General features: G+C 42.0%; 1 protein-coding gene across 4 annotated transcripts in view; it reads left to right on the top strand.

The window, feature by feature from the left end:
- Positions 1-26,897, top strand: part of GRIK4 (glutamate ionotropic receptor kainate type subunit 4) — a 697,562-nt gene that overhangs the window by 438,777 nt on the left and 231,888 nt on the right. For all 4 annotated transcript variants that reach the window (XM_072612931.1, XM_072612929.1, XM_072612930.1 and 1 more), the window contains 2 exons: positions 5,420-5,598; positions 10,249-10,302. In XM_072612931.1, the coding sequence (XP_072469032.1) occupies positions 5,420-5,598; positions 10,249-10,302 (233 nt within the window). The remainder of the gene's footprint in view (positions 1-5,419; positions 5,599-10,248; positions 10,303-26,897) is intronic.

The raw sequence follows: 26,897 nt of genomic DNA, 5'->3' as shown, positions 1-26,897 counted from the left end.
AAATCTGGTGAGAATAATACCACTGCACTGGAGTACAGACAAAGGTTTCTTTGTATGATTTAAATGTGAGTGCAGAAACCAGTATGCACTAGCGGCTTTAGCATCAGGGAAGCTGGGTTCATATTCTGTCTCCATTTCCTGGATGACCTTAAAATTCATTTTCCTCTTCTGAAAATGTTAGTTTGGGGTAGAACAACTAGATGATCCACAAGGTTCTTTCCAAATGTTAAATCTTTGGTCCTATCATCTGAGAAGACTTCCTCGAAGAAGTAGGCCTTGAAAGTTGGGCAGGTAGACATGCAGAGGGAAAGGTAGTCTGGAGGAGGGGAGTATATTGGGGGATGTGGAGGGAGATAGTAATCATGTCCACCACACATTTGGCAAGCTGATATTACTTAAGTACAAGTCTAACCAAGAGTTGCTACTCCCTTATTACATATTCCCTTATTCAAGAAGTTTGGATGACTGCCTTGTTATTTCTTTATTGCCTCTAGGATAAAATTCAAATGCTTTCATTTGGCGTTTAAAGCCCTTTACAACCTAGCATTAATCTATCATTCCAATCTGATTTTATATTATTCCCTCTAATATATGATATTCCATCTAATCTCCCATATCTGTGCCTTTGTACAGTCTGTCCTCCAGGGCTTCCCTCCCCACCTCTAACCTCTTAGAATCCCTAAGTCCCCTTCAAGGTGTAGCTCAAGACTTGCTTCTTACCTGAGGCCTTTCCAGATCCCCCTAGTTGTTAGTGCCCCTTCCAATGAACCATTACACAAAATAATACATGATCATTGATCAAGGAAGCATTTGTTAAACATTTCCTATGATTCTTGTATTGTTGCTAATTCATTTTTCAGTCCTGCTCAATTCTTTATGACCCCATTTGGGGTTTTCTTGGCAGAGATACTGGAGTGCTTTGCCATATCCTTCTGCAATTCGTTTTACAGATGAGGAAACTGAGGCAAACAGAGTTAAATGACTTATCCAGGACCACACAGCAAGTAAGTGTCTGAGGCCAGATTTGTTCTTGGGAAGATGAGTCTTCCTGACTCCAGGCCTGACACTCCCTACTGTGTCACCAGGCTGCGCTGTTATAGTTCTAGCATGGTACTAGCCATGGTGCTAGGAAGTAGAGATACAAAGACATTCATGAAATAGTCCTGCTCTCAAAGAGCTTATACTCTAATGGGAGATGTTTACTTTATCAATATTTTGCATTCACTTATCTGTGTCCAACTCCTTCCTCCTCCCCAGCCCCAGAATGTGAGTTCCTTAAGGGCAGAAGCCGTTTTTGCTTCTGTTTCTCCAGTAATTAGCTGCAGTGTCTAGCACATAGCAGCTATTTAATAAATTCTTGAGCTTTATTTTACGGATGTGATAACCACAACCCAGAGGGAGGTTAAGCCCCAGGTCTCACAGGTAATTTGTAGCAAGTCCAGGGACTATAACTTAGGTATCCTGACTCCCCATCTAGATCATGCCTTCTCTCCCATGCCTTTCCATTGCTACTTCTTTGAACACCCTCAGTGGGGCTGCCTGTTTTGAGTGGATAGTTCCAGATACAAACTCTAATCCCTCCTGCAGTATCCCTGACCCAGCTCCTTCTCATGGCCTCTGAGGCCTGGGCAATGGGGCAAGGAAGATGCTAGAAAGACATGGAAGATGACCTTCCTGGGTAGCTTACGTGGCATTCTGGGTATACTCTTTCCCAGGGATAAAATGTCCCTGGGCTGTGTTGTCTAGGACTTTCTCATATCAGACATAATCCAGCTGTCATTCTTCAAGCTTCCTTATCTCATTCTGCTGAATTTTGTTGCTTTTCTGGAGAATCCCTGGGGATTTGGCCTCATTCCTAGCCAGACTGGAAACATTTTCTGAGCCATCACTCTGGGATCACTGGGATTTGCCTTCAACATCCAGTTTCCCTCAGAAAACATCTCAGCTCACCCACTGATGAGATATGATTCAATTCAACTGGTCACCTGTCTTAAGAGAGGCTATCGTGCACATAGTTCTGTGAGAAGACATAATTTAAACAAGACGTAGGTCCTGGTCTCCTGGAGTTTACTGTCTAGTAGGATGATACAGCAAATACAATGAACTGTTATACAAAATAATATATGGTAAGCAAGCAAACATTTATTAAACACCTGCAGTGCTAAACATGGCTCTAGCAACTGGGGATTCAAAGACATGACTGAAATAATCCCTGCCTTCAAGGAGCTTACAGTTTAACAGGGAGACAATATGTACACATAGAGGTACCTCAAGGCATAACAAAGACATGTAAAGCAGATACCCGGTAACTGTATAAGAGAGGCGCAAAGTGCACTATGAGATCTGAGGAACCTGGGAAGGCTTCATGGAAGAGGTAGCAGTTGTGCTGAACCCTGAAGGAGGGAATACGAATTGAATCCAACCCACAAAGCTTGGAAAGGACATTGCAGGCAAGGGAAATGGTATGAGCAAGAGAAAGGAAATAGGAAAAAGCAGAGATCGTCTCGTCTCTTTGTACACTTTGGTTGGAATGCGGCATATGTGGAAGAGAGTAATGTGAGTTAAAGTTGGAAAGTTAATGGAAATCGCCATTGCTTTCTTAGAAAGCAGCCAGGCTGGGCAGCAACTGTTTGCATGAGGATGCTTAAGAGCTAGCAGCTCTTTCTTCCAGTGGGTCCTGTTGTTGGAGGTGGGTCCTATCATTATAGAACACTTTCTGTGTACAAGGATCAGATGACTAACCAGATGGCTTTTTTTTTGCATAATTCATTTTATTCATTGCAGAGTAAGCATATACTAAGCAATTAAGTCATTGTCTAAATCTACATAAGGATCCAGATGGCTTTTTATTCTTCACCTTATTCCTGGATATTCTTTACAGTCTATGGATGGGGCAAGGCCCAGAGAGGGAAACTAATTTGCCTTAGGCCACGCAGCAATATGGTACATGATTCAAACCTGTTTTCCAGATTCTTGCATTATCTTACACCAGATAATGTTGTCTCCTTTCACTCCAAAATGAGCTTTTAGCCTTCCTGGTGAAAAGTACCACAAGTATCATTGTTACTGTCTTTAGAGACTTGATATACAAGAGAACTCAGGTGGGGTTTTAGGTTCCTTCCCTCTTCTTCCCCTCTCCTCCCTCCCTCCCTCTCTCTTTCTCTCTCTTTCTCTCTCTCTCTCTCTCTGTCTCTCTCTCTCTCTCTGTCTCTCTCTCTCTCTCTCTCTCTCTCTCTCTCTCTCTCTCTCTCTCTCTCTCTCTCTCTCTCTCTCTCTCGCCATCTGAAACGCTTCGGTAGGTTTCTCTTGAAGAAGGGGAGAAAGACCAAGACCTTTGTACTACATATATCTGGATTGCCTTGGAAGTAATTGTTAAAATAACATGACCCTATTGAGGGGCCTCCTGTTTCTCTTGCTAAATACATTCTTTCCTTTCCCCAGCTTCTGGGGTTATGGAAACAAGACTTAGCACTTTATGGTGGCCACATGGGAGAGGACAAGCTTTCTGGAGGAGGCTTGGCACTGTGTGCCTAAATCATTGGGTTCAGCATTCTTCTGCCTCTTCTTCCTCATTGGAAAGTGAAGAAAATGCCAGTCTTCTCAAGGACATATGCTCTCCACTCTAGGCAGGGAGTCTCTTCCCCTAGTGTCTTGTAATGTTTGCAGTTGTGGTGTTCTCTTGACCCTTGGCATTGGGAATGGGTAAATCATAGAGTTCAGCCTCCTGGACATCTGAACCTCTGGGAATCAGAGATATCTCTGCTGTGCTCCTGTCCCTAAGAGCCAAGCTAGAAGCAAGAGTGACAGCATATTCTTAGGAATAACCAGTCAGGGTGCTTTAGGTGACTGGGGCTATCATCAGCTCATAGCTGTAGGTCTTTCCTTTTTTAGGAATGTTATAGAGCAAGCCACCTTGGAATATGGGGCAGGTAGGTGGCACCATGGATAGAGTCCTGGGCCTAGAGTAAGGAAGAGCTGAGTTCAAATCTGGATTCAAACACTTACTAGCTCTGTGACTCTGAATAAGTCATTTAACCCTGTTTGCCTCAGTTTCCTCATCTGTAAAATAAGCTGGAGAAGGAAATGGCAAACTCCAGTATCTTTGCAAAGAAAACTTCAGGTGGGGTCATGAAGAGTTAGACACAACTGAAAAATGACTAAACAACAAAAAACTTGGAATAGAATCAATTAAGTTCCAATCTTGCTTCTATTACTTGCTCTGTGTGTGACATTGGGAAAGGCATTTAACCACTTTAAACCTCAGACTCCTCTACTGCCAAATGAGAGAGTTGGGCTAGATGACCCCCTAAGATCCCTTCCAACTATGATCATATATGTTTATGATAGCTCTACTTGACCCTGCCATTCATGAGCCTGTAGATTCCCTTAGCATATTTGGACTTGGACGGGGTGGGGGAGACTCATAGAATGCCTTAAAGTCTCCTTCCCAGTCTGTGTGTGTGTGTGTGTGTGTGTGTGTGTGTGTGTGTGTGTGTAAGTGCGCACATGGCCCTGGTTTCTCTGAAGAGTAGAGACCTAAAAACTATTTAGTTTCATTAGCTTACTTCTAAATGGGGCCTAAGGAGTGAGTGTTTTGCTCAAGGACATATAACTAGTCATAAGCAGAGCCTAGACTTGTCCTCTGATTCTAAATCTAGTGTGCTTTATTCTATACCATACAGTCTTTCAAGTCATGGGGGCCAGTTGAAAAAAAATTATCCATCATTCTCTTGGTTTCTATAGGCAATTCAATGCCTCTAATTCTTTTTCCAAAAGAATCTAGGGTACTCGCTACACTGAAGATCTCCACCACACATGCACACACACACACACACACACACACACACACACACACACATTCATTTACACTCAGCTGTCACATTCAGGAGAAAGAGCCTGGACTCACTTGATCCTAGTATCTGGGTGACCAGGAGCATCAGAGGGCCCTTAACCTGAGGACACTTTTTTTTTTCTAAATCCCAAATTGGTTTTCTGCTGGAGCACAGATCAAAACTTGTGTATTTAATAACTATGAACACACTTGGTCTTCATGCAACAACTCAAAGATTTTGACAGACACTTGGCCTGGTGGGAATTAGCCAGTTTCTTGGGTCCCTGATGCCTATCTTCTTGGAAGGAGAGAACTGATGGAAGTGTGGGTGGGAGAATGGGAGCAAGAAGTGTGATGGTCAGGGTAACCTAAAGAAACTCCATTTTCCCCTTTAACCACATCCCATCCATGGTGGGTAGGATTAAGACGGAGAGCAATCTTTTCGGAAAGTATAGATGTTACTTAAGGTGACATAGTAAAGTCTAGTGAAAGACTTTGGGCTCATAGCCTCAGATTTTCTCTCTGTTGCACAGGCTCCTGAGTCAGTCCTGTAGGTCCTCAGAGGGTCTCTGCTCTCTTCTCTCCCAGGCCTTTTAAACCTGGAAAAGCTGCTCAGACAATTCCTTATCTCCAAGGACACACTCTCCGTCAGGATGCTGGATGACAGCCGGGATCCTACCCCACTCCTCAAGGAGATCCGCGATGACAAGACAGCCACCATCATCATCCATGCCAATGCCTCCATGTCCCACACCATCCTCCTGAAGGTAGGGAGCTGGAACTGTGAAATAAGCACATAGAGTCTAAGAGGCAGGTCTTTTTCTCATCAGCATTTACTCTCATAGCTGCCTCCAAGTGATATATAGATCAAATCCCCATCATCCTGCTGCTTTCCTCCTTTCCTGCTCTTATTCTGAGTGCTAGCTGTATAATAATTATGATTTTTCATTTAGGTGATGTTTTATAGTTTACAAAATGCTTTCCAGATAGAAAGTGTAAGTATTATTATAGACCCATTTTACTTAGAAACTGAAAAATTGAGGCTAAGACATGTCCAAAGTCACAAAGTTAGCAAGTAGCAGAGTTGGATTTGAACTCAAGTTTCCTAACTAAAAATAAAAAAAGTATTGAGGAAGGCAAAAGCATGTTTCCTGGTCTAAAAGATCATAGCATTAGGATTTAGAGTTGGAAGGGAGCTTCCTTTTACAGATAAAGAAACTGAGGCCCAAGAAGGTTAAAATGACTTACTCTGTCACATAAACAGTAAGTGACGGAGCTACGGTTTGAACCCAGATCCTTCCATTCCAAATCTAGTTATAGTTATACCAGTTACAGTCTGGACAAAACCCAAGTGAATGGCTACTCAGGACCATCAAATGTGTGTGAAGGGTCAGTTAAGACTTCTTAAGGAGAAGTGTAATCTTGACTTAGACTTTTAAGAGAGAGAGACAGAGAGAGAGAGAGAGAGAGAGAGAGAGTATGTATGTTGGGAGGGGAGGTACAGTAGAGACACAGTTTAGTAGAGAAAATAAAGAGGAATAAAAAAGAAGCATGGCTTGTGTGACAGTTTATAGGCAGAAAAAAGTGAATCATCTGTGAGGTACACTGGAGCATGTTCCCAGAGTCACTCAGAATCCCAGAATTGGAAGAGACTTTGGAGACAACTCTTGTCTAACCATTGCCTGTTCAGAAAACAAACCTTTCCCTCTCTATTGCCTTATAGCTATGACCAGAGCCAGAGTCCACTCTGGGCATGTTCACATGTTTAATCATTTTCATTTGTGTCCAACTCTTCATGACCTCTTTTGGGATTTTCTTGGCAAAGACACTGGGGTGGTTTGCCATTTCCTTCTTCAGTTCATCTCACAGAAGACAAAACTGAGGCAAACAGAGTTAAGTGACTTGCTACTAGACAGCTAGTAAGTGTCTGAGACCAGATTTGACTCAGGAAGAGTTTTCTTGTCTCCAGCCCTGATGCTGTATCTACTGTGCCACTTAGCTGCTCACTCTGGGCAGCACACAGGACCAAAAGACAAAGGTCAGATTTTTGCAACAACCTGTAGAAAAGATTCCAAGTTTGCCATTCTTAAGTCAAAGGCATAGTAGATGTTGAAGCAATTATGAATAAAAAAGCAGAAAAGAGTTATCTTTTGGCCCTCTGACCTAGGGAGCCCTAGAATCAATCATAAGGTCATAGATCTGTTGTTGTTCAGTCATGTCTAACTCTTTGTGACCTCATTTGGGCTTTTCTTGGCAAAGTTACTGGCAAAGTTCCTTCTTCAGCTCATTTTACAGATGAAGAAACTGAGGCAAACAGGGCTAAGTGACTTGCCCAGGGTCCCACAGTTAGTAAGTGTCTGAGGCTAGATTTGAACTCATATAGATGAATCTTCCTGATTCCAAGCCCAGTGCTCTGTAACACCTAGCTGCCACATAGGTCATAGATTTATGGTCCATCTAACAGGAAAGGAAGGGTGAGAACCCAAGGGAAGGACAGTATTGAATGGGATGTATTTGGTTGTACAGTTGAAAAAAGACTTGGGAGCAGGGAAGACAGTTCTCTTTGGAGCCTTCCTAGATCACAAGCAAGATGCTAGTGGCACTAGGTTAGGTGAAAAAAGAGATACATGCTAGAGAGGGCTGATGCTATGGCCAAGTCTTTCCACAGCTCGCTGGCCCATCCTAATGCCATTTTAGTTTCACATTTAAGTGCACCTTACTATTTTGGCCCGGAGACTTGATTCCTATTTACTTTTTGATGGAGAGGAGAAGCCAGGCAGATGCTGAGGTTATTGTCTCCCCTTTCTAGTCTCCCCTCCCCCACCCATCGCCCACATTTTTTTTGTCTTGGAGTTAATAAGAGATTTGAAGGAGTTTTCTCCTTACCAAGGGCTAGCCCTTCAGCCCGTTGCTATAGTAATTTTCCTCTGCTCCAAAGCCATGCTTTTCCAAGTCGTACACATGTGCATGTCTGCACACACACACACATACACACACACACACACACACACACACACACACACACACCCATAAATGTAGGCATTTTTTTTCCTCCTTTCTCTCTCATCTCCAGGGCCTTCACTAGTCATGACCAGTAAAACATCAAGGCTAAAGGAGATTCACAGGTGGAACCTAGCTGGAGGGGGACCCTGCACAGAATGCATAATGGGGGCAAAAGCTAGAGTGGAATCTGAAGCCTGGAACCCACCCTTGTCTCAGTTGCTTAAGTCTAGTCCTCTTATGCTGGCATGCTCTGTAGGTCTCCCTACCAGTCCTAGCAGAGTTTTCATTCAGTGCCCATTGGTAGACTGGCTGTTTTCCCTGAGGAGGAAATCTATAGCCAGTCTCATTCTTGAATAGTCATGATTTCTAGAACTAGGCTGATCCAATCCAACTGACATCTGTTACATACAAGGCACTAGGCTCAACACTGGACATACAAGGGAAAATAGGGACTTGGAGTCAGAAAAACCTAGGTTCAAATATCATCCAAGGAAGCTATTAGTTCCTCTGTTCTCTAAAATAAGGGGGAGGTATCTACTTCCTCAAAGGGCTTATATTTTTTTATTGTCACTATGTTGTGACCCCATTTGGGGTTTTCTCGAAATACTGGTATGGTTTGCCATCCCCAACTTATTTTACAGATGACTTGCCCAAGGTCACATAGCTAGTAAGTGTCTGAGGCTATATTTGAACTCAGAAAGCTGAGTCTTCCTGATGCCAAGCCCAGCACTCCATCTACTGCCCCACATAGCTGCCCCTACATTCTACTGAGGGAATACAGCATGTGGGGAAACACAATCTGTGGCAGTCATTGTTAAGAAACCTTGTGGCTAAATTGGGATTGAGCAGGGACAGGGGTCCCTTCGGGCTGCTGGTAGTATGTCCTTCAGGCAGGCTGAATGCCTTGTAAAGGTTCTCATTAGGAGCAAGCATGTGGGACTCTCATCACAGAAAGGCTTCAAGGCTCTCCTTCCTTTTCCCTTTCCACAAGGCTTCAATTGCTGATAACCAGATACTAACATCACCACTCCATCAAGGTGCTTGCAGGGGGCAGTGCAGAACACAGTGACCCAAAGCTCTTTTGCTGGAATACCAACAAGAGTGGTACCTGAAAGATCATTGAGTCTCCTCCCTCATTTTATAGATAAGAAAAAATGAAAGCTCAGAAAGGTGGATAGCACTGAAACAAGGTCAAACAGGTAGCAAGTAGCTTGACCTGGAATTCAAACTGAGGTCCTATGATTCTGAATCCCAAATTCTTTCCAGTATAAAATGGATCAGGGACAGATCTGTCTTAGGCAGGGTGATCTAGGGACAGAGAGGCTGTTGGGCTCCTGGTTCCATAATGCCCATGCCCCTGTGATTGTTTGGGGCTTGGCAGACCAATTGCTGCCTCTTGAATTCAAAAGGATTTGCAGAGTAATCCTTTACCTCATTGAGCAGCTGTTTCAGCTACAAAGTTCTTGTTTACTCAGAATTCCAGTCTTCAAAAACTTGGGATTTCCTGTCTTTTGTCTTTAAAATGGTAGATTTCACATAATAGGTTTCAACCATTTGGGCTATGCTCTCCATTCTCTAGCCAATCCTGGGCTCATGCCTTCCTGGGGTAGTGGCTGGCAACATTACCACCTCTCTATAAAAAGCTTCATCAAAGAGGAATCACAAGAACCCAAGTCTAAGGATCACGAGTTTTAGAATTGTTTTAGCCACTTAAAGTCATCTAATTCAATCTAGTCTATTTGTAAGGTGAGAACCTTATGAATGAGGAAATTGAGGCACATGGAGGGGAAGTGGTTTGTCTAAGGTCCCAACTAATTAGTGGCAGAGCTGACACTAGAACACAAGTGTCCTGGCTTCTGACCCTCTTTCTACTATTTAATTTTTATTTCTTGTGCTTCTATCTTTTTTTTCAAGTGAATCTTTTTTTCTCCCTGTGTCTTTTCCTGGTAGAAAAACATATTTTCTCTGTAAGCATACACTGTAAGAACAATGGCTTCAGCAGTCTCTCAGTGGCCTTGGGGTGACAGATACATGGTAAGAGCCTTCTATGCAGTAAGGAAGAGGCATGGGCACTGGGGAGAAAGGGACTCATTATTTATCTAATCTACTTGTCTGTTTCTATAGCACCTGTCAGCCTCATATCCAGGTACCTTGACAGGAAAGGTTGATCAGGGACAAAAAGATCAGAAAAGAGAGAAGAGAAGAGAAAAAAAGTGCCCTGGAGGGCTATGTTCTCCTCTCCATTCCCTTGGCCATAGGCAAGGGCTGGAGCAGAGTCAAGATTTTCCACTCTCCAAGGTGCTGAAGAAAGTAGACCTCTCAGAGAGAGTGGTGAGGATTTAGACATTGCAGGTACAGTCACTCTCTAGTGGGTTTCCCCGACTCTAAATCTCTCTTCTTCTTCCTTTTTTCAGGCAGCTGAACTGGGGATGGTATCAGCCTATTACACATACATCTTCACTAATCTGGTAAGACATTTTCACACTCCATCCCTTCTTCATTAAGAGTACTATTCATTAGCGTTGGTGGACTGTGACTGACTATGACTCAGGAACTAGGTAGTAGGGGGAATAAAAGTAAGGAGCCCAAGAAAGTCACTGAGTTCTAATATTTTGGGAAATGTAGATCTAGTGAGATCAAAATCCAATGGATCCTTAAATAACCATTGGAAGGGTTTTGGTTAGACTCTAGGAAGAACTTCCTGACCAAATTACTGAATTGTAATTCAGTAGAATTAAGAATGAATATTACATTATATTCTTGGTAGAATATGCATTCTCTGGAAGTCTGAGAGAGCTATGAAGTTGTTATGAATAATGAAATAAATGCTCTGTTCTATTGGGATCCCCAAATCCAATCATTTTTAACCTTTATATTCAAATATAAATCTGGGAAGGGAATCTAGTGTGTCCAGGTAAATGTCACGAGCCATGGATGATATTTTCTAGTTTTTCAAAGTTATGAGTAGATCTTTTTGCTGTTGGTTTTTGGCATTCTTTTCGGGGAAGCTTTCTCTAGTCCCCCAAATCAGTAACAACCCTTCCTCTCAGTCCCTACATAGTCCTGTATTTTGTGCCTCTTTTAAATTCACTTTTTATGTAATAATGTTTCTTGTAGCTATTTGCATATGTGTCCCATACACCTACTAGACAGTTAGCTCCACAAAGGCAAGGAGCATGCTTAATCTAACTTTGTATTCTCTTAGCACTTAGCATAGTGCTCTCCACAGAGAAGAACTTTGACAAATGTTTGTTGAATGAAATGATGAATGAATTTTCAACTTTCTAGGTCAATTTCAATGTAGAGAACTAAGATGCAATAGGTGGAAATGACTTAGAATAATAAAATCTTTGAGCTAAAAGGTAGCTTTGAGATCATCTAAAGCAAAGTGCAGGGTCTTCAAATTTGTGTTCTTAATATTTTGTAAACTATTTCTTTCATAATCCTATGTATTTTATTTTACACATTTAAAACCATTATTCTGAGAAGGGATCCATAAAGTTCACCAAGCTGCCAGAGGGGTCCATGACATCAAAAAGGTTAAGAAGGAGGTCTTGTCATTCTTTTTCCCTATTGCCTACGTATTGTTTAGTTTGAGGGACAGAGAGAAAGACAAAAACAGTCCTTACCCTTAAGGGGCTCCCAGTCTAATGGTTTCTTGAATTGAATCTAGCCCAACAACTTCATTTTATAGGTGAGGAAGCTGAGACTCAGAATGGTTAATCCTGAGGTCACATGGGAAGTCTCTTAGAAAGCCAGAAGTAAGTCAAGGAGCAGTCTTAGAATCCATAACCAAGGTTTCACTCTGAGTCAAACAATTTGCTAATTCTATAGCTTAACACTTAGAAGAACAATTCATACTTAAATTGCTTTGCCATAAGCAGAGTCTGGTTTAGAATCTAGGAAGGACTTCTGGGTAGATTTCTTTGCTGGAAGTCTGAGAATGGAAAAGCTTCTTCATTAGCCTGTATGATTTAGAGACAGTGATGAACCCTATGATCCCTGCTTCTTTGTAGTTCCAAGTGTCTGTGTACACATACAGACCGTAGGCAGGGCAGCTGTGGAATTACATAGAGCATTGCAGAGAACATCCAGGAATCTTAGGGATAGAAGAGACTTTAGAGGTCATCTAATCCAACCCTCTGCCTGATGCAGGTATCCTTTCTACAGTAATGCCCACAGCCTATGTTCACACATTTCCAGTGCCAGGTAGCATGGTAGATTGTTGTGAGCAGAGGATTTCTTTTTGTTCCACACTGCCCTACCTGCTCACCAATGGCAAACAGTGGGGAACAAAAACTCTCCTGCTTTTCTGGTGAGAACTGCCTCTCAAAATCAGAACATTAACATGTAAACAAACAGATAATTAGCCTATTCCCACAGCTGCACTGACACGTTCACTTAAAATTAGGCAGAATCCAGGGAGTGCCCGGGCAAGTTGGCAAGAGTGTAAAGAGAGAGATTAAAGTACAATTGCATTCTTTCTCCAGTGCCTATGAGAAACAGAGAACAGAGTTACAAAGGAAAAAGGTATGCCAGGGGCTGCCATACATAGCACTAGCCCATCAACGGTCAATATTCAGCATCCTCCCTCCATGGAGGTGGGGAGCCACAAGGGTGATGGCACAGTTGGGAACTTAGCCCAAACAGTTGGATTGTAGGACACTGCAGTTAGGATCCCAATGATGAGTATGTGATTGTCTGGAGGTTTTTCATAAGAAGGACCATTTGAAATCCCCACTTGTACTCATCTGACTAGGATGGATCAGATCCAGTGCTTAGAGGCAAGGGCAGGAATGAGTTGACCTCTGGCAGTGCCTTTCTGATTGATAGAATCAATAGGAATAAGATATTTTGAAGCCTGCGTGTAAGGAGAAATGGGCAAAATACAGAGCACAGATGATGCTGTTCAGGTAGAAAAGGAAAGCATAGAAATAGAACAGTTGCAAGACCCAGGCAGCAAGTGAAAGTTCTGGAGTCCACATGAGCGTTCTGCTTGCTGAGACGAGACGAGATGGACGTCTATTAGGAATAATAAAACGATTTCTGATCTCACAGAGGAGGTTGCGCCAGTCTGCTCACCAAGGGCCTTGTCCAGTCAGTAGGAGCTTATAAATATTTATTTCTGCCAGCGTCAGTGTGCTGGAGAGGATGGGAAGTGGTGGCAGATGTGATTGCTGGCTAGTTGGAGTGGGAGCCAGAGGAAAAGTCACTCAGGGATAGAGAGGAGCCACAGAGAGAGGTGAGCAGGACCTAAATGGGATGGATGGTTGTGCTGAATGGGGGTGGGGAGGACTGTCAGTAAGTAGAGGGGTTAGGGGAAAATTATCCATTCAAGACGTGCCAGACTGCCTCATATCTTGAGCCACCTCGTTCTCAAACAGTATCTGTCCCTAGTGGTGGTGATTGCTCTGAATGTCTCAATTCCAGGGCATCCTCACAGAAGCAATGCAACCTTCCCAGGAACTCCTCCTGTGTCCAGGTCATCCATTCTCCTCTCATGCAAAAATGATGAACCCACAAGGCCTTCTCCTTCCTACAATCCATTCCCCTTATCAGGCAAACACTTCCATGGATTGTTACCTGGCTGTCTTTTGTGTCTCTGTCACATTTCCTCAAAGAAACCATGACCTGTGAAAGGGCAGGGAGAGGTTCTTATGGCTTTTTATGTTTCCCACAGTGCCTGGCACAGGCCTCTTTACATAGTGGGAATTCAATCAACACTTGTCACTTGATCAGTGGCCTGAAAGATTTTTTCATTGCTAGGAACCTACATACACAGACAAACACGTGCACATAAATATATATGATTCACTGTGCAAAATGAATGGCTATGCACAGGGTGTCCCAAAAATCTTAGTGCTGCTTTAAGTTTTAGTAGCTATATATTATATATTAATTTTTGTTAAATAGTTCTTAATTATTAAGTAATTTAATCATTATATTCTATATAGCAGTAACTCTCCCTGTGTGTCTATCTCTCTCCATATATACACAAATATATGAAATATATGGAGAGGCATTAAAACATAGATATATGATCATATATAATAATATGGTAAATATATCATATCTCTCTATGATAAAGTATAAATACATGACTGTACATAAGTATATAACATTCACTATGCTAAGTGAATAGTTATTGATATATATATGTAAGTGTATATATGTAGGTATGTATATATATACACACATCTGATTTGGAGTAGCTCTCTCTGTATGTCTCTCTTTGTCAACATAAATACATACACACACATACACCCACACACATATATATGAGAAAGAGAGAAATAGACATAGAGAGTTATTGCCATATACATATGTATGTGGAGAGAGCGAGAAGGAGAGGGAGAGGGAGAGGGAGAGTGAGAAGAAGAGAGAGAGAGGGGTGGGGGCGGGGGGAGAGAGAGGTAGGGTAGGGAACTTTTGGTGAATTTTTCCTTATCCAAGGTTAGCCTTCTATCCATTCTGCCAGTTCTGCCTCCTGAAGGCCTCAATTTCCTTATCTAAAAAAGGAGAGGACTGGAATGGATGATCTGTAAAGTCCCACAAGTATAATACAAATGAAGAATTGGAGTGGACCTCAGAGGTCATTGAGTCCAATATCTACCCAAAACATGAATACCACCACCCGGTACCCTTATGATTACTCATCCAGCCTCTTCTGGAGGTGTAGGTGCCTGTGGGGAACTAGCTCATTGTGGAGAGGGGGCTCACCTTCTTTATAATTACCAGTGACAATTGCTGACCAACTGCTACTAACAAGAAAACAGTCATAGGATCCTTGGGAATGGCAGTACTCTTTCCCATACCACTAGTCCTACTTCTGGTCCAACCTTCATAGGTCAAGCAACTCCACTAGAGAAGGAGCAGCCAACCTTACCAACTGCCAACCAGCTGCTACACAAAGAGCAGGCAAACTAGCCTATGGGAAGCAGCTAGGCATCCTAAAGAAGAGATAAGAGATAGAGTACATCAGATCACCACTACCACCTTGACCACCATTTCCCCTCAAACCCTGATGGGACAGTCCAGAACCCTGAACCCAAAAAGAATAGCAAAACTTACAACCCAGTGCCCTCAGCCTTCATCCTTGGAAGCAATCACTGTACAGATGTGTTCCTATAGGCGCTCCAGCCACAGTTCCTAAAGACTCAGAAAAGAGAGTTCTTATCACCAAAGTCCTTGGCACTGAAAAATGGTTCACTATCAGAAAATGAAATGACTTTATCAGAGGGAATTACTTTAAAGAAGTGGCACTGCCATATCCTTTGCCTCTGTACCCCAAGAACCATAGGACTTTTCCATCTATCTTGCTGCTGGAATCTTCCATATTTGTTTCTTGCATATTAAAACGTGAATTCCATGAAAGCAAGGGACTGTCTTACTTCCCAATTTGTATCATCAGCGTGTAGCACAGTGCTGTGTACATAGTAAGTGCTTAATACATGCTTCATTCATTCGTTCATTCATTGGCTCCGGAGACACTCTATTTCTCTTGTGAACAGCTCTCATTGTTAGGAAGTTTTTTCTTACCTTGAGCTAAAACCTACTTTTCTGTTCACTTCTACCCTTTGGTCTCATTATGCCCTCAGGGTCCCTACAGAACCAGTCTAATCTCTTTTCCACATGACAGTGCTTAAACTGTTCAAAGGTATGTATCATGTCACCTCTTGAGTCTTCTTTTCTCCAGGCTAAACATCCCCAGATCCTTGATCTTCATATGGCATGCTTTCTCATCTCCTCATCATCCTGGTTGCTCTCCTCTGCACTTGTAGCAGCTTGTCAAAACCCTTACTGAAATGTAGAGTCCATAACTAAACACAATATTCGACAATATCCCAAATGTGGATTGACCAGGGTACAGTGTGATTGTAGCATCCTCTCTCCCTACTTCAACTAATGTGGTCTAAGATGGAATTAGCCAAGCCTAACCCTAACCCTAACCCTATTTGATCATAGATCGTAGGTTTAGAACTGGAAAGGGCTTCAAAGGCCATTAAAATCAATTCTCTCAAACTAAGGCAAAGAGAAGTTAAATATCTTGCCTCTGATTACACAGCTATTATTTAAGTCTCTGAGGCAGGATTTGAACCCAAGTCTTCCTGACTCCAAGCTCAGTGCTTTAGGGTTAATGTGCTTTATGCCCTGTGCTTCCTACAGAGGTATAATTTGGCTCCTGGCCTAATTCTGATCAGTTCAGGTAACGTTTTTGGAGTACCTGTTTTGTGAGAGGCACTGGAATAGATACAGAGATGAGTATTGCATTGCCACTGCCCTCTTGAGTTGCTTACTATCTAGAAAGGAGGGGAGAATAAGATAAAATTAAAACAAAAGGTAAAATGTAAGCAGGCATGATAGGGATGGGGGAGGGGAAAACCTTTCAAGATCTCATACACTTGCATTATCTGAACCAATCCAACAGTTATCTGCCCTGACACATTGTTCACAGTGTCCCCTGTATTTAGAATGTCTTCTCCTATCGTTGTCTGCTGAATTTCTACCCATACCATAAAGCCCAACTCATGGGGTAATAGAATTCTGGAATATTAGATTTGAAAGGGACTTGAAAGACTAATACAGAGGTTTTTAAGCTAGGGCCCACAGACTCCTGAGGGGTCCACAGACCTCCAAGTGTCCATAGATGGATTTCTAGGAGTTCTAATTTCCTTATAAATTAGGACTTAGTTGGAGAAAATAATGAGTCTTTATTTTCACTCACCTCTAATTGAAGTTTAGCATTTCTTTCAATTATTTAAAAACATCATTCTGAGAAGAGGGCCCTAAACTTTACCGGACTACCACAGTGATCTATGACTCAGAAAAGGTTAAGAACCCTTCAACTCATTCAACACCCCTCCTCCCATTTTTCAGAAAAGGAAACTGAAGCACAAAGAGATTACAATTTGCTAATAAATGACAGAGCCGAAGTCCAAGATTTTCTGATATGGAGTACATGATTCTTTCCACCATGTTGCCATCACTCATTCTATGAAACTTTTGATTTCACCAAACCATCAGCCAGAACCTCACAGTGAACTTTGTTCTCACCTCTGTGATGCATGAGAGGAAATGTAGCATGGTGAATAAAAGGGCTGGCCTTGGAGGAAGAAAGACCTGGGCTTAAGTATTCCTCTGACTCAGACTAACTGGGTGTATCACTGTCACTTCACTTCAAAGTTCCTGAGACAACTGTCTAAAACCATGTCACCAGTACGTGATCTGTCTGTCTATAAGTACTCTCCAAATGGAGAGCTCCCCTTCCTGATGACAGAACAGAGTCAGGTCCCACCTCTGTGAATTATTGTAGTTGATAGTTATTTGCATTATATTTCAAATTCCCCTACTACACTATGGTTAGAGACTAGATACAGACTAAATTCTTTCTCTCTCCTATTAGCTAGCATACTGCCCTGTTTGTAGTAACAAACAAACAAATGGATGAAAAAATATTTGTCAAGTGTTTACTGTGTGCCAAGTATTATGCTAAGCACTGGAGATACAAATACAAACAAGACAGTCTTTACCCTCAGGGAACTTATATTCTGATCTTGGCAGATGAGGACCCATATACAGACTCTGTAATATGAGGAGGCAGCATTTGGAGCATGGCTGAAGGCCTCCCCAAAATGGTGCATCCAGGGAGAGAATCACAATGAGGAGAGGAGAGTCTCAGGTTCCAGACATAGAGTAAATGCTTAATAAATGCTCCTTCATTGATTGATTTCAAGGAACACAGAAAAGCAGTCTCCTCACAGAAGGATTCATTCATTCAGTCAATCAATATTTATTAAGTACATACTATGTGCCAGGCACTGAGTTAAGTGATGGGGATACAAAATAGAGGGAGAAGATAGTCCCTGCCCTCAAGGAGCTTACCTTCAAATGGGAGAAACAACACACAAACAGATATATGCAAAAACGCTATTTTGTTGTTGTACATACAGGATAATTTGGAAGTTATTAAAAGATAGAAAACATTGGAATTGAGAGGAGTTGGGAAGGGTACCAGGTTTAGATGAGTCAATGCATGTCAAAGTCCTGCCATGGAGCAAAAATGCCCACGTTTTGGAGTCAGAGTGGCTCCAGAATCAGGAGTGACAGTAATTTCCCACTACAGAACTCTAAGTTACAATGCACACTCCTCACAGCCCTTCGAGATGGGCACTCATCATACAAGCAACATCCTTGCTGCAAATATGAAGAAACTGAGGTTCAGAGAGGAGTGACTTACCCAAGTCACACAACAAGTACGTCTTACAGCCAGGATTTGAACTTGGGCTTCTGAGGTCATCCCCCACCACCTGTGCATAGAGTAAACTAGCAAATTCTGTACTAGTAGATCTGTGTCAGAGAATCAGAAAGATATGGCAGCCAAAGAGGACAAGACAAGACAGAAAGTCAGGGACCTGGATATCAATAGGAAGGGAAGGAACAGGGCAGCAGTCAGCAGGAGGGGCACATGTCCAAGTCAAAGACGCTTGGTCACAGAAGCCATTCCCCTCCCCCACTCCCTCTACTCCAGGGCTTGTCTGCAGTCCCAATGAGTCTGGATTTGAAAATGGCCCATCAGTAGCCTGATAAGAAGGGGGCAGGGTAGAGGATCAGTCAGCTCCTGGCAAGTACATCTGGGTAATTTGGTAGCTAAGCCAGAATCAAGGGAAGTAGAAAGAGGCAAGGGGTCAGGACCCACAGCAGGTCAGAAGGTAAGGAGTCAGACAGTAGCCAAAAGGGCACATCTTATGAAGCAGGTGGACAGAAACCCAGAGATGGCCAAGAGCTAAAGGAAAAGAGACAAAACCAACAGGAAGAGGTGAAGCTCTAGGGTCAAAGGGATCCAGATGGCTGAAGCAACACTCTGGTTCAGCCCCAATGCTGCTTGCCTATGCATGTCATTAAAGTAGGGACAGATGCTAAATGTATCCGTTCAGTTTGATTCAATAGATAATTTATTAAGTAGCTTGCAGCTAGGTGGAGTAGTGGACGTAGCACTTGGCTTGGAATCAGGAAGACTCATTTTCATCAGCTCAAATCTGGCCTCAGACACTTCCTTGCTGTGTTACAAGTGACAAGTCACTTAACCTTGTTTGCCTCAATTTCCTCATCTGTAAAAAAATGAGCTGGAAAAGGAAATGACAAACCACTCAAGTATCTGTGTCAAGAAAACCCCAAATGGGGTCACAGACAGACACAACTGAAATGATTGAACAAAAGTAGAAATTATGTGAAGAGAGCACAGTCCTGGGTGATGGCTTAAGGTCCTCTTTTCCTGGGAATTTATGATCTAGTGGAAGAAATTACCTCAGGCACATAGTAGGAGATTAATAAATGCATGTTGACAGACTAATATATAATTCTCAAAATGAATTATTATATTATTTTATTAATCATTATACAATATTGTTAATATAATCAATAAATGTTAGTATAGTAAATTGACATGATAAATTAATATAAAATAAAAATCATCAAAACAAAATAATGCATGTTGAGTATTGAGGTCAGAGTTGGGAGAACTGGTTCATATTTGAAGAAAATTCACTTAGATCTTCTCTTTAGCCAATGGGAGCTTTACTGATGCAAAAGCACATGGACCTGAAATTTAGCAAAGAACTAAACGAAGGCACTGATGTAGGAAAAGAACAAGACTTATGCAGACAGAAAGCTATACAGCCTATAGGATGATTATGTAATTTTTAGGGTTTCTAATGGGGGTTGGAGATTTAAGGACAGGATAAATACACACAAGATGAGGAAGGTGCTTTTTTGTAAGATAAGGAAAAGTTGTCACGCCACAGTATGAGGACGATGAGTAACAGTATAGGAAACACAGGATAAGGGGGACAAAAGCAATTCTTTGGGTCCAAGTTGCATGGTATTTCAAGATGAGGAGCAAAGGTCATTAGGATACCCTCAATTTACAGGATACGCTATAGAATGAACCTCAAACCCCCTCAGAGAGCCTGGGGAAATGACCCTTACTGACCATTGGGCACTGTTTGTGTCCACATCAGTGAGAGCATAATGAAAGTACAAGCAGAATATTGTGTCAGATATGAGGACACACAGGTTGTTGTCCACTTGAGGATTTGGAAAAGCTTTATAGAGAAGGGGGGGGGGTAGTGTGATTTAGTGAAAAGAGAAAGTGGAACTGGGTCCAGAAGCCCTGGGTTCAAATCCCATCTCTATCACTGTCTTGTACTGACTGTGTAAAGAGACCTCTCTCCTCTGTAAAATGTATATAATAATGTGTACAGCACAGAGGTGTTTTGAGGACAACATTTTGTAAATCACTAAGTGTTCTTTCTCTGTGAGCTTTGTTCTGCTTCCTCTGGAGGAGCTAAAGAGTTGGGCCTTTAAAGGAGGAGTGGACAGAGCATTCTAGTTCTGAGAAACAATGGTAACAAAGACACAAAATATAGGAAAATGTGAGGTGTGTGAAGGAACTGTCTGGTTTTTTTGGAGAATAGAGTATGTGGATGTAATTAGTAAAAGGCAAAGCTAGAAAGAGACACAGTGTGGCCTAGTATCCAGACAACTGGCCTTTTTGAGTCTGGAAGTTCTGAGTTCAAATCCCATCTGTGACACATCCTGACTGTGTGACTGAGCAAGTCATTTGCCATCTCAGAACTCTAAGCAACTGTCTAAGGCTAGATGTTGTGCAGAATGTGCAGATAGAAGGGGGTTTCATACGCCAATGAAATCCCAGGTCTGATTTTCAAAGGGGAAGAGGGGTGTGGAGCTGGAAAGCTAGGGTGGTGCTGAGTTATGAAAGGCTTTAAATGTCAGGTTTAGGATTCTGGATGTCAATTAAATAACCATTGAATAATTGGGAATGAAGGAGTGACAGGAGACGGCCCTCCTTTCTCCATGTCTAATGCCTCCACTCCTGACCTAAATCCCAGACCCTCCTGTCTCCACTAGGATCTCGTTTGATCAATCATCCTCCTCCTGGCTCACCCTCTTTCTCCTAGCCTCTTAGCCTCTGCCTACAAACTTGTTTATATTTCCCATATCTTTTCAGCAAACCTCAAACTCAAATAACAATTTCCCTTGCTATCCTTTCAAACTATTGTGCTCTCTATACCAGTTTCTGCTGCCTCTACTTCCTCATCCCTCTGCAATCTTGCTTGTATCCTGGCCCCTCTGCTGAAACTGTTCCCCCTGAGGACATCAGTAACCTCTTAGTTATCAAATACTGTCACCTTTTCTCAGTCCTTACCTCTTTTGACCTTTTTACATCATTTAATACAATTGACCCCCCGCCACTCGATGTAACAGACATTTATTTATTAAACACCTACCATGGTCTATGTAGTAGGCATTGGAGATATAAAGATAAAAATTTTTAAAGTTATCCTTATTCTTAAATATCATAAGGGGATGAAAATGTCAACAGATAAGTAAAAATAAAATAGTTTGAGGAGGAAGGAGTGCTAATAATTGGGGGAGAGGGAGGAGTGCTCAGGAAAAGCCTTGCAGAGCAAGTAGCTCCTGAGCTGATCCTTGAAAGAATTTAAGGATTCCAAGAGGAATGAGTGAGTACATTTCAAGCAAGGGGTTAGAGGTGAGGAATGGATGCATTTCAAACATGAAGTTCAGCCTGAAAGTCAGAACTGGGGAAAACAACTAACAGGGCATTTATGCAGAGGAATAATGTGAACTACGTCTGGAAAGTAGTGAAGGATTGTAAACATTAGAGGAGTTGGCATTTTGTCTAATAGGCATTAATGAACCATAGAAGCTTCTGGAGCATGTGAGGGATATGGTCAGAGCTATGCTGTTGGAAAATTATTTGGACAGTGATGTCAAGAATGGGTTGGACGAGAGAGACTTTGAAAGCCAAGCAACCAAATGGGAGGCTATTTCATTAGTCTAGTCAGAGATGAGGAGGATTTGAACTAGGTTGGTTATGGTGTGAGTAGAGAAAAGGGAACAGATATGAGAGGTGTTGGGGAGGTGAAATCAGCAAGACTCTGACTGGATATGGGGAAGAGGGAGTAGCCCCCTCCTCTTCATTTGGCATTCATTGTCTGTCAATATCTGTTCCCCATAGCTCTAATCATCATTTTTTGTGTGGACAATCTGCAAGTCTTTATATCCAGCCTAGATCTCTCCACTGATCTCCAGAGCTACTTTCATGGACATTTCCATCTGCCTGATGAATGTCAAACTCCACATGTCCAAAAATGAACTTATCTTCTCCCTCAAATTTGTCCTTTCTTCTAACTTCACTCTTTCTTTTATTGTTGCCACAGTTCTCCTAGTCTCCCAAGATAGACAGTCTCACTCATCTTTGATTTCCCATTTTGCTCATCTCTCACATCTAAACAGTTGCCATACCCTATTGATTCTTTCTCTACAATATTTCTCCTATTTATCCCCTTCTCATCTCTCATGCTACCATCACCCTATTACAACTTTCATTATTTCTTACCTGGACTGAAATAGACTCCAAATTATATTTTCTGACCTCAATTTCCTTTCTCTAATCCACCATTCATGCCAACTTTCAAAATAATCTTCCTAACCCATGGCTCTGACTCTATTGCTTCCTAACAGTGCCAAAAATCATTAGTGGTTCCTTATTATTAATAGTATAAAATACAAATTCCTTACCCTAGTATTTAAAATCTTCCATAAACTGGCTCCTATCTTTACCTCCACACACTCTGTTTATCCATATCCTCTCTGTTCCTATTAAAATGGACCACTAGTAGTTTTCCACTCTTATTAGTTCAATTTGACAGTTCAGTGGTAATTGATTAAGCATATATCATATACACGGCACTGATCTTTTTCACATTTTATGTGCAATGCATGCCTGAAATTCAATCCCTCTGTATCTGTCTGTTGAAATCCTTTGAGACTGAGCCCGGCACTACCTCCTCCCTAAAGTCTTTATTTTGCCTTCTCAAATTTTGTAGAACACTTTGGATTCTCCTTGGCCCCAATCCCATTCTGCCTTCTAGCATACTTATTGATGTATTTACCTTTTCTTCTCTATTTGGTTGTGAGTTTCTTGACCATATGTGTATCCCCAGCGTCAAACACAATGCCTTGGACGTAGCATCCTCTTAGTTGTCTGTTGGAACTTAATGTCCAGGCCTGTGCCTAAAGAAGATTAATCTGACTATGGTGTGGGGCATGGCTTGATGGAATAATAAGGTGGAAGAAGGAGAGCTAGGGAGGGGTTTTTTTTATTTAAATTTATTTATTTAAGTTTTCAACACTCATTTCCACAAAATCTTGGGTTGCAAATTTTCTCCCCATTTTCCCCCTACCCCTACCCGACAACGCCAAGCATTCTAATTACCCATATCACCAATCTGTCCTCCCTTCTAACATCCCTCCCTTCCCTTATCTCTATCTTCTCTTTTGTCCTGAAGGGCAAGATAAATTTCTATACCCCATTACCTGTATTTCTTATTTCCTAGTTGCAAGAAAAATACTCAATAGTTATTCCTAGAACTTTGAGTTCTGGCTTCTCTTCATCCCTCCCTCTCCACCCATTCCCTTTGGGAAGGCAAGCAATTTAATATAGGCCATATCTGTGTAGTTTTGCAAATGACTTCCATAATAGTCATGTTGTGTAAGACTAACTATCTCTCCCTCCATCCTATCCTGCCCCCCATTTCTTCTATTCCTTTTTTTGATCCTATCCCTCCCCAAGAGTGCTCCTTCCCCCCACTTCCCTCCCTTCCATTATCCCCCCCATCTTGCTTATCCCCTTCTCCCCTACTTTCCTGTATTGTAAGATAGGTTTTCATACCAAAATGAGTGTGGATTTTATTCCTTCCTTTAGTCGAATGTAATGAGAATAAGCTTCATGTCTTTTCTCTCACCTCCCCCCTTTTTCCCTCCACTGAAAAGTCTTTTACTTGCCTCTTTTATGAGAGATAAGTTGCCCCATTCCGTTTCTCCCTTTCTCCTCCCAATATATTTCTCTCTCACTGCTTAATTTCATTGTTTTAAGATATGATCCCATCCTCTTCAATTCACCCTGTGCTCGCTCTCTCTCTCTCTCTCTCTCTCTCTCTCTCTCTCTCTCTCTCTTTGTGTGTGTGTGTGTGTGTGTGTGTGTGTGTAATCCCACCAACTACCCAATTACTGAAAAAAGTTTCAAGAGTTACGAATATTGTCTTTCCCTGTAGGAATGTAAATAGTTCAACTTTAGTAAGTCCCTTATGACTTCTCTTTGCTGTTTACCTTTTCCTGCTTCTCTTCGTTCTTGTGTTTGAAAGTCAAATTTTCTTTTCAGCTCTAGTCTTTTCATCAAGAATGACTGAAAGTCCTCTATTTCACTGAAAGACCATTTTTTCCCCTGAAGTATTATACTCAGCTTTGCTGGGTAGGTGATTCTTGGTTTTAGTCCTAGTTCCTTTGACTTCTGGAATATCCTGTTCCACGCCCTTTGATCCCTTAATGTAGAAGCTGCTAGATCTTGTGTTATCCTGATTGCATTTCCACAATACTTGAATTGTTTCTTTCTAGCTGCTTGCAATATTTTCTCCTTGACCATGGAACTCTGGTATTTGGCCACAATGTTCCTTGGAGTTTCTCTTTTTGGATCTCTTTCAGGAGGTGATTGGTGGATTCTTTCAATATTTATTTTGCCCCCTGGTTCTAGAATATCCGGGCAGTTTTCCTTGATAATTTCATGGAAGATGATGTCTAGACTTCTTTTTTGATCAAGGCTTTCAGGTAGTTCCATAATTTTTAAATTGTCTCTCCTGGATCTATTTTCCAGGTCAGTTGTTTTGTCAATGAGATATTTCACATTATCTTCCATTTTTTCATTTTTTTGGTTTTATTTTGTAATTTCTTGGTTTCTCATAAAGTCATTAGCCTCCATCTGTTCCATTTTAATTTTGAAAGAACTATTTTCTTCAGTGAGCTTTTGAATCTCCTCTTCCATTTGGCTAATTCTGCTTTTTAAAGCATTCTTCTCCTCATTGGCTTTTTGAACCTCTTTTGCCAATTGAGTTAGCCTATTTTTAAAGCTGTTATTTTCTTCAGCATTTTTTGGGTCTCCTTTAGCAAGGTGTTGACTTGCTTTTCATGCTTTTCTTGCATCTCTCTCATTTCTCTTCCCAAATTTTCTTCCACTTCTTTTGATTTTCAAAATCCTTTTTGAGCTCTTCCATGGCCTGAGCCCATTGAATATTTATTTTGGATGTTTGGGATACAGAAGCCTTGACTTTTATGTCTTTCCCTGATGGTAAGCATTGTTCTTCCTCATCTGAAAGGGTGGGAGCAGATATCTGTTCACCAAGAAAGCAACCTTCTATAGTCTTATTTTCTTCCCTTTTTTGGGCATTTTTGCCAATCAGTTACTTGACTTTTGGGTCCTTTGTCAAGAGTAGAGTATATTCTGAAAGTCTGTAAGATTTCTCCTCCAAAAGTTCCTCCAAGGTGGCCCAATCAAGTGTGTACTGATCTGGATGCAGAGAGGGATTTTTGTGCCCAGAATCTTAGCAGTTATTTCTCCACAGCCACCTGGCCTCCAGTTCCTCCAAGTCAGCACTGGGGGCTGATTTTCAGATAAACTGGATGGGCAGGGCCACCATTCAGTGTGAGACAAAGACCAACTCCCCTAGGGCCTCCACACAGGGCCAAGGCAAGACTCAGCTCTTTGATGCCCCAGGGGTTTTTACACTCTAATAATGGTCCAGCTGCTGTGCCTGCTGATGTGGCCACCTGCCTATGTGGCCTCTGCGGTGGCTGCCTAAGGCTGGAGTTATGGAAGGCCCTTCTCCCTTCCTGGCCAGCTGAATAAACCCTGTCACTGACTTTTGGCACCTGTGGGTTGAGGGATCTTCGAACCTGCTGCTGCTGGGACTGGGGATTCTGCAACTGGAGATTCTGCCCAAGGGCTGTTCCCAAGATGTGCGACCAAGGCTGGGCTGGACTCCATGCTCCACTCTGCGTCTAGTGCAACAAACATTTCCCGTGGGCCTTTCAGGTCACCCTGGGCTGAAAAATCTCCTCCACTCTATTGTTCTCCACTTCTGCTGCTCCAAAACTTGTTGAGAGTTCCTCTCTACAGGTATTTTATGGGCTGTGTGGGGAGACCCTGCACATGTGTATCTTTCTACTCCGCCATCTTGGTTTGCTAGGTAGGGTTTTGCAGCACTCTAGGTGATATCTATGGATTGTTATAGGGTCATGGCAATGAGAATGAAGAACAGAGGATGGGCATAAGAGAACTAATATAGGTGGAATCAGTAGAGCTTGGTCACTGGATGTGTAAGAGAAGAGGGAAACAGAAGCATCAGATATAATTCCAATTAGTCTACAGTCAGTCAACAAGCATTTTTCAAGGGCTTCCTATGTTCGAGGCACTGTGCTGAGTGCAGGGGATACAAAGAAAGGCAAATGGTCCCTGCCCTCAAGAAGCTAACCTCTTCAAGGTTCATAGAATGGGATATTGGGTGAATGGTATTATTAAAGACAAAAATGGTGAGATATAAAGATGAAGCAGGCTGTGAGGAGAAATTAGCAGTTGCGATTTGGACTGCTTTACTTGAGGTGGTAATGGTATATTATCCAGTGGGGATGTGTAGACAGTTGGAAAGACAAATATGGAACTTAGAAGAGAGGTCACCATTGGAGATTTCAGAGTCATCTGTGTAGAGGTGACAATTAAAACATAGGAGGGATAGAGGTCACATGTAGAGAAAATAAAAGCCAAGTACAGAATCTTGGATAACATCTATTTTCAGGTTTGGAAAGAGGAAGAGTAAGTAATGCAACAGATGGAGAAGTGTCTATTAGAGAGATAGGAGAGACCTGAGCATTAGATGCCTCAAAAGGCTGGAGAGGAGAGAACATTCAGAAGGAGAGGTGATCATCATAGCAGTCACTGAAAAGGGGTCAAAGAGGATGAGGACTGGAAAAATGGCCATTGAATTTGTTAGTTAGGAAATTACTGATGACATTTGAATGAGCAGCCTTAGTAGAGTTGTAGATGGCAAGGCATGGAGGAGCAGGCTGTTGGTGAAGTAGAAGACTTAATGGATTGTAGAATTTAAAACTGGAAGACAGCTTAGAAATCTCC

This window comes from Notamacropus eugenii, chromosome 5 (assembly GCF_028372415.1).
Source record: "Notamacropus eugenii isolate mMacEug1 chromosome 5, mMacEug1.pri_v2, whole genome shotgun sequence".
Taxonomy (NCBI): domain Eukaryota; kingdom Metazoa; phylum Chordata; class Mammalia; order Diprotodontia; family Macropodidae; genus Notamacropus; species Notamacropus eugenii.
The sequence above is the reverse complement of the archived record's forward strand: the minus strand, read 5'-3'. Positions and strand labels throughout refer to the sequence as shown.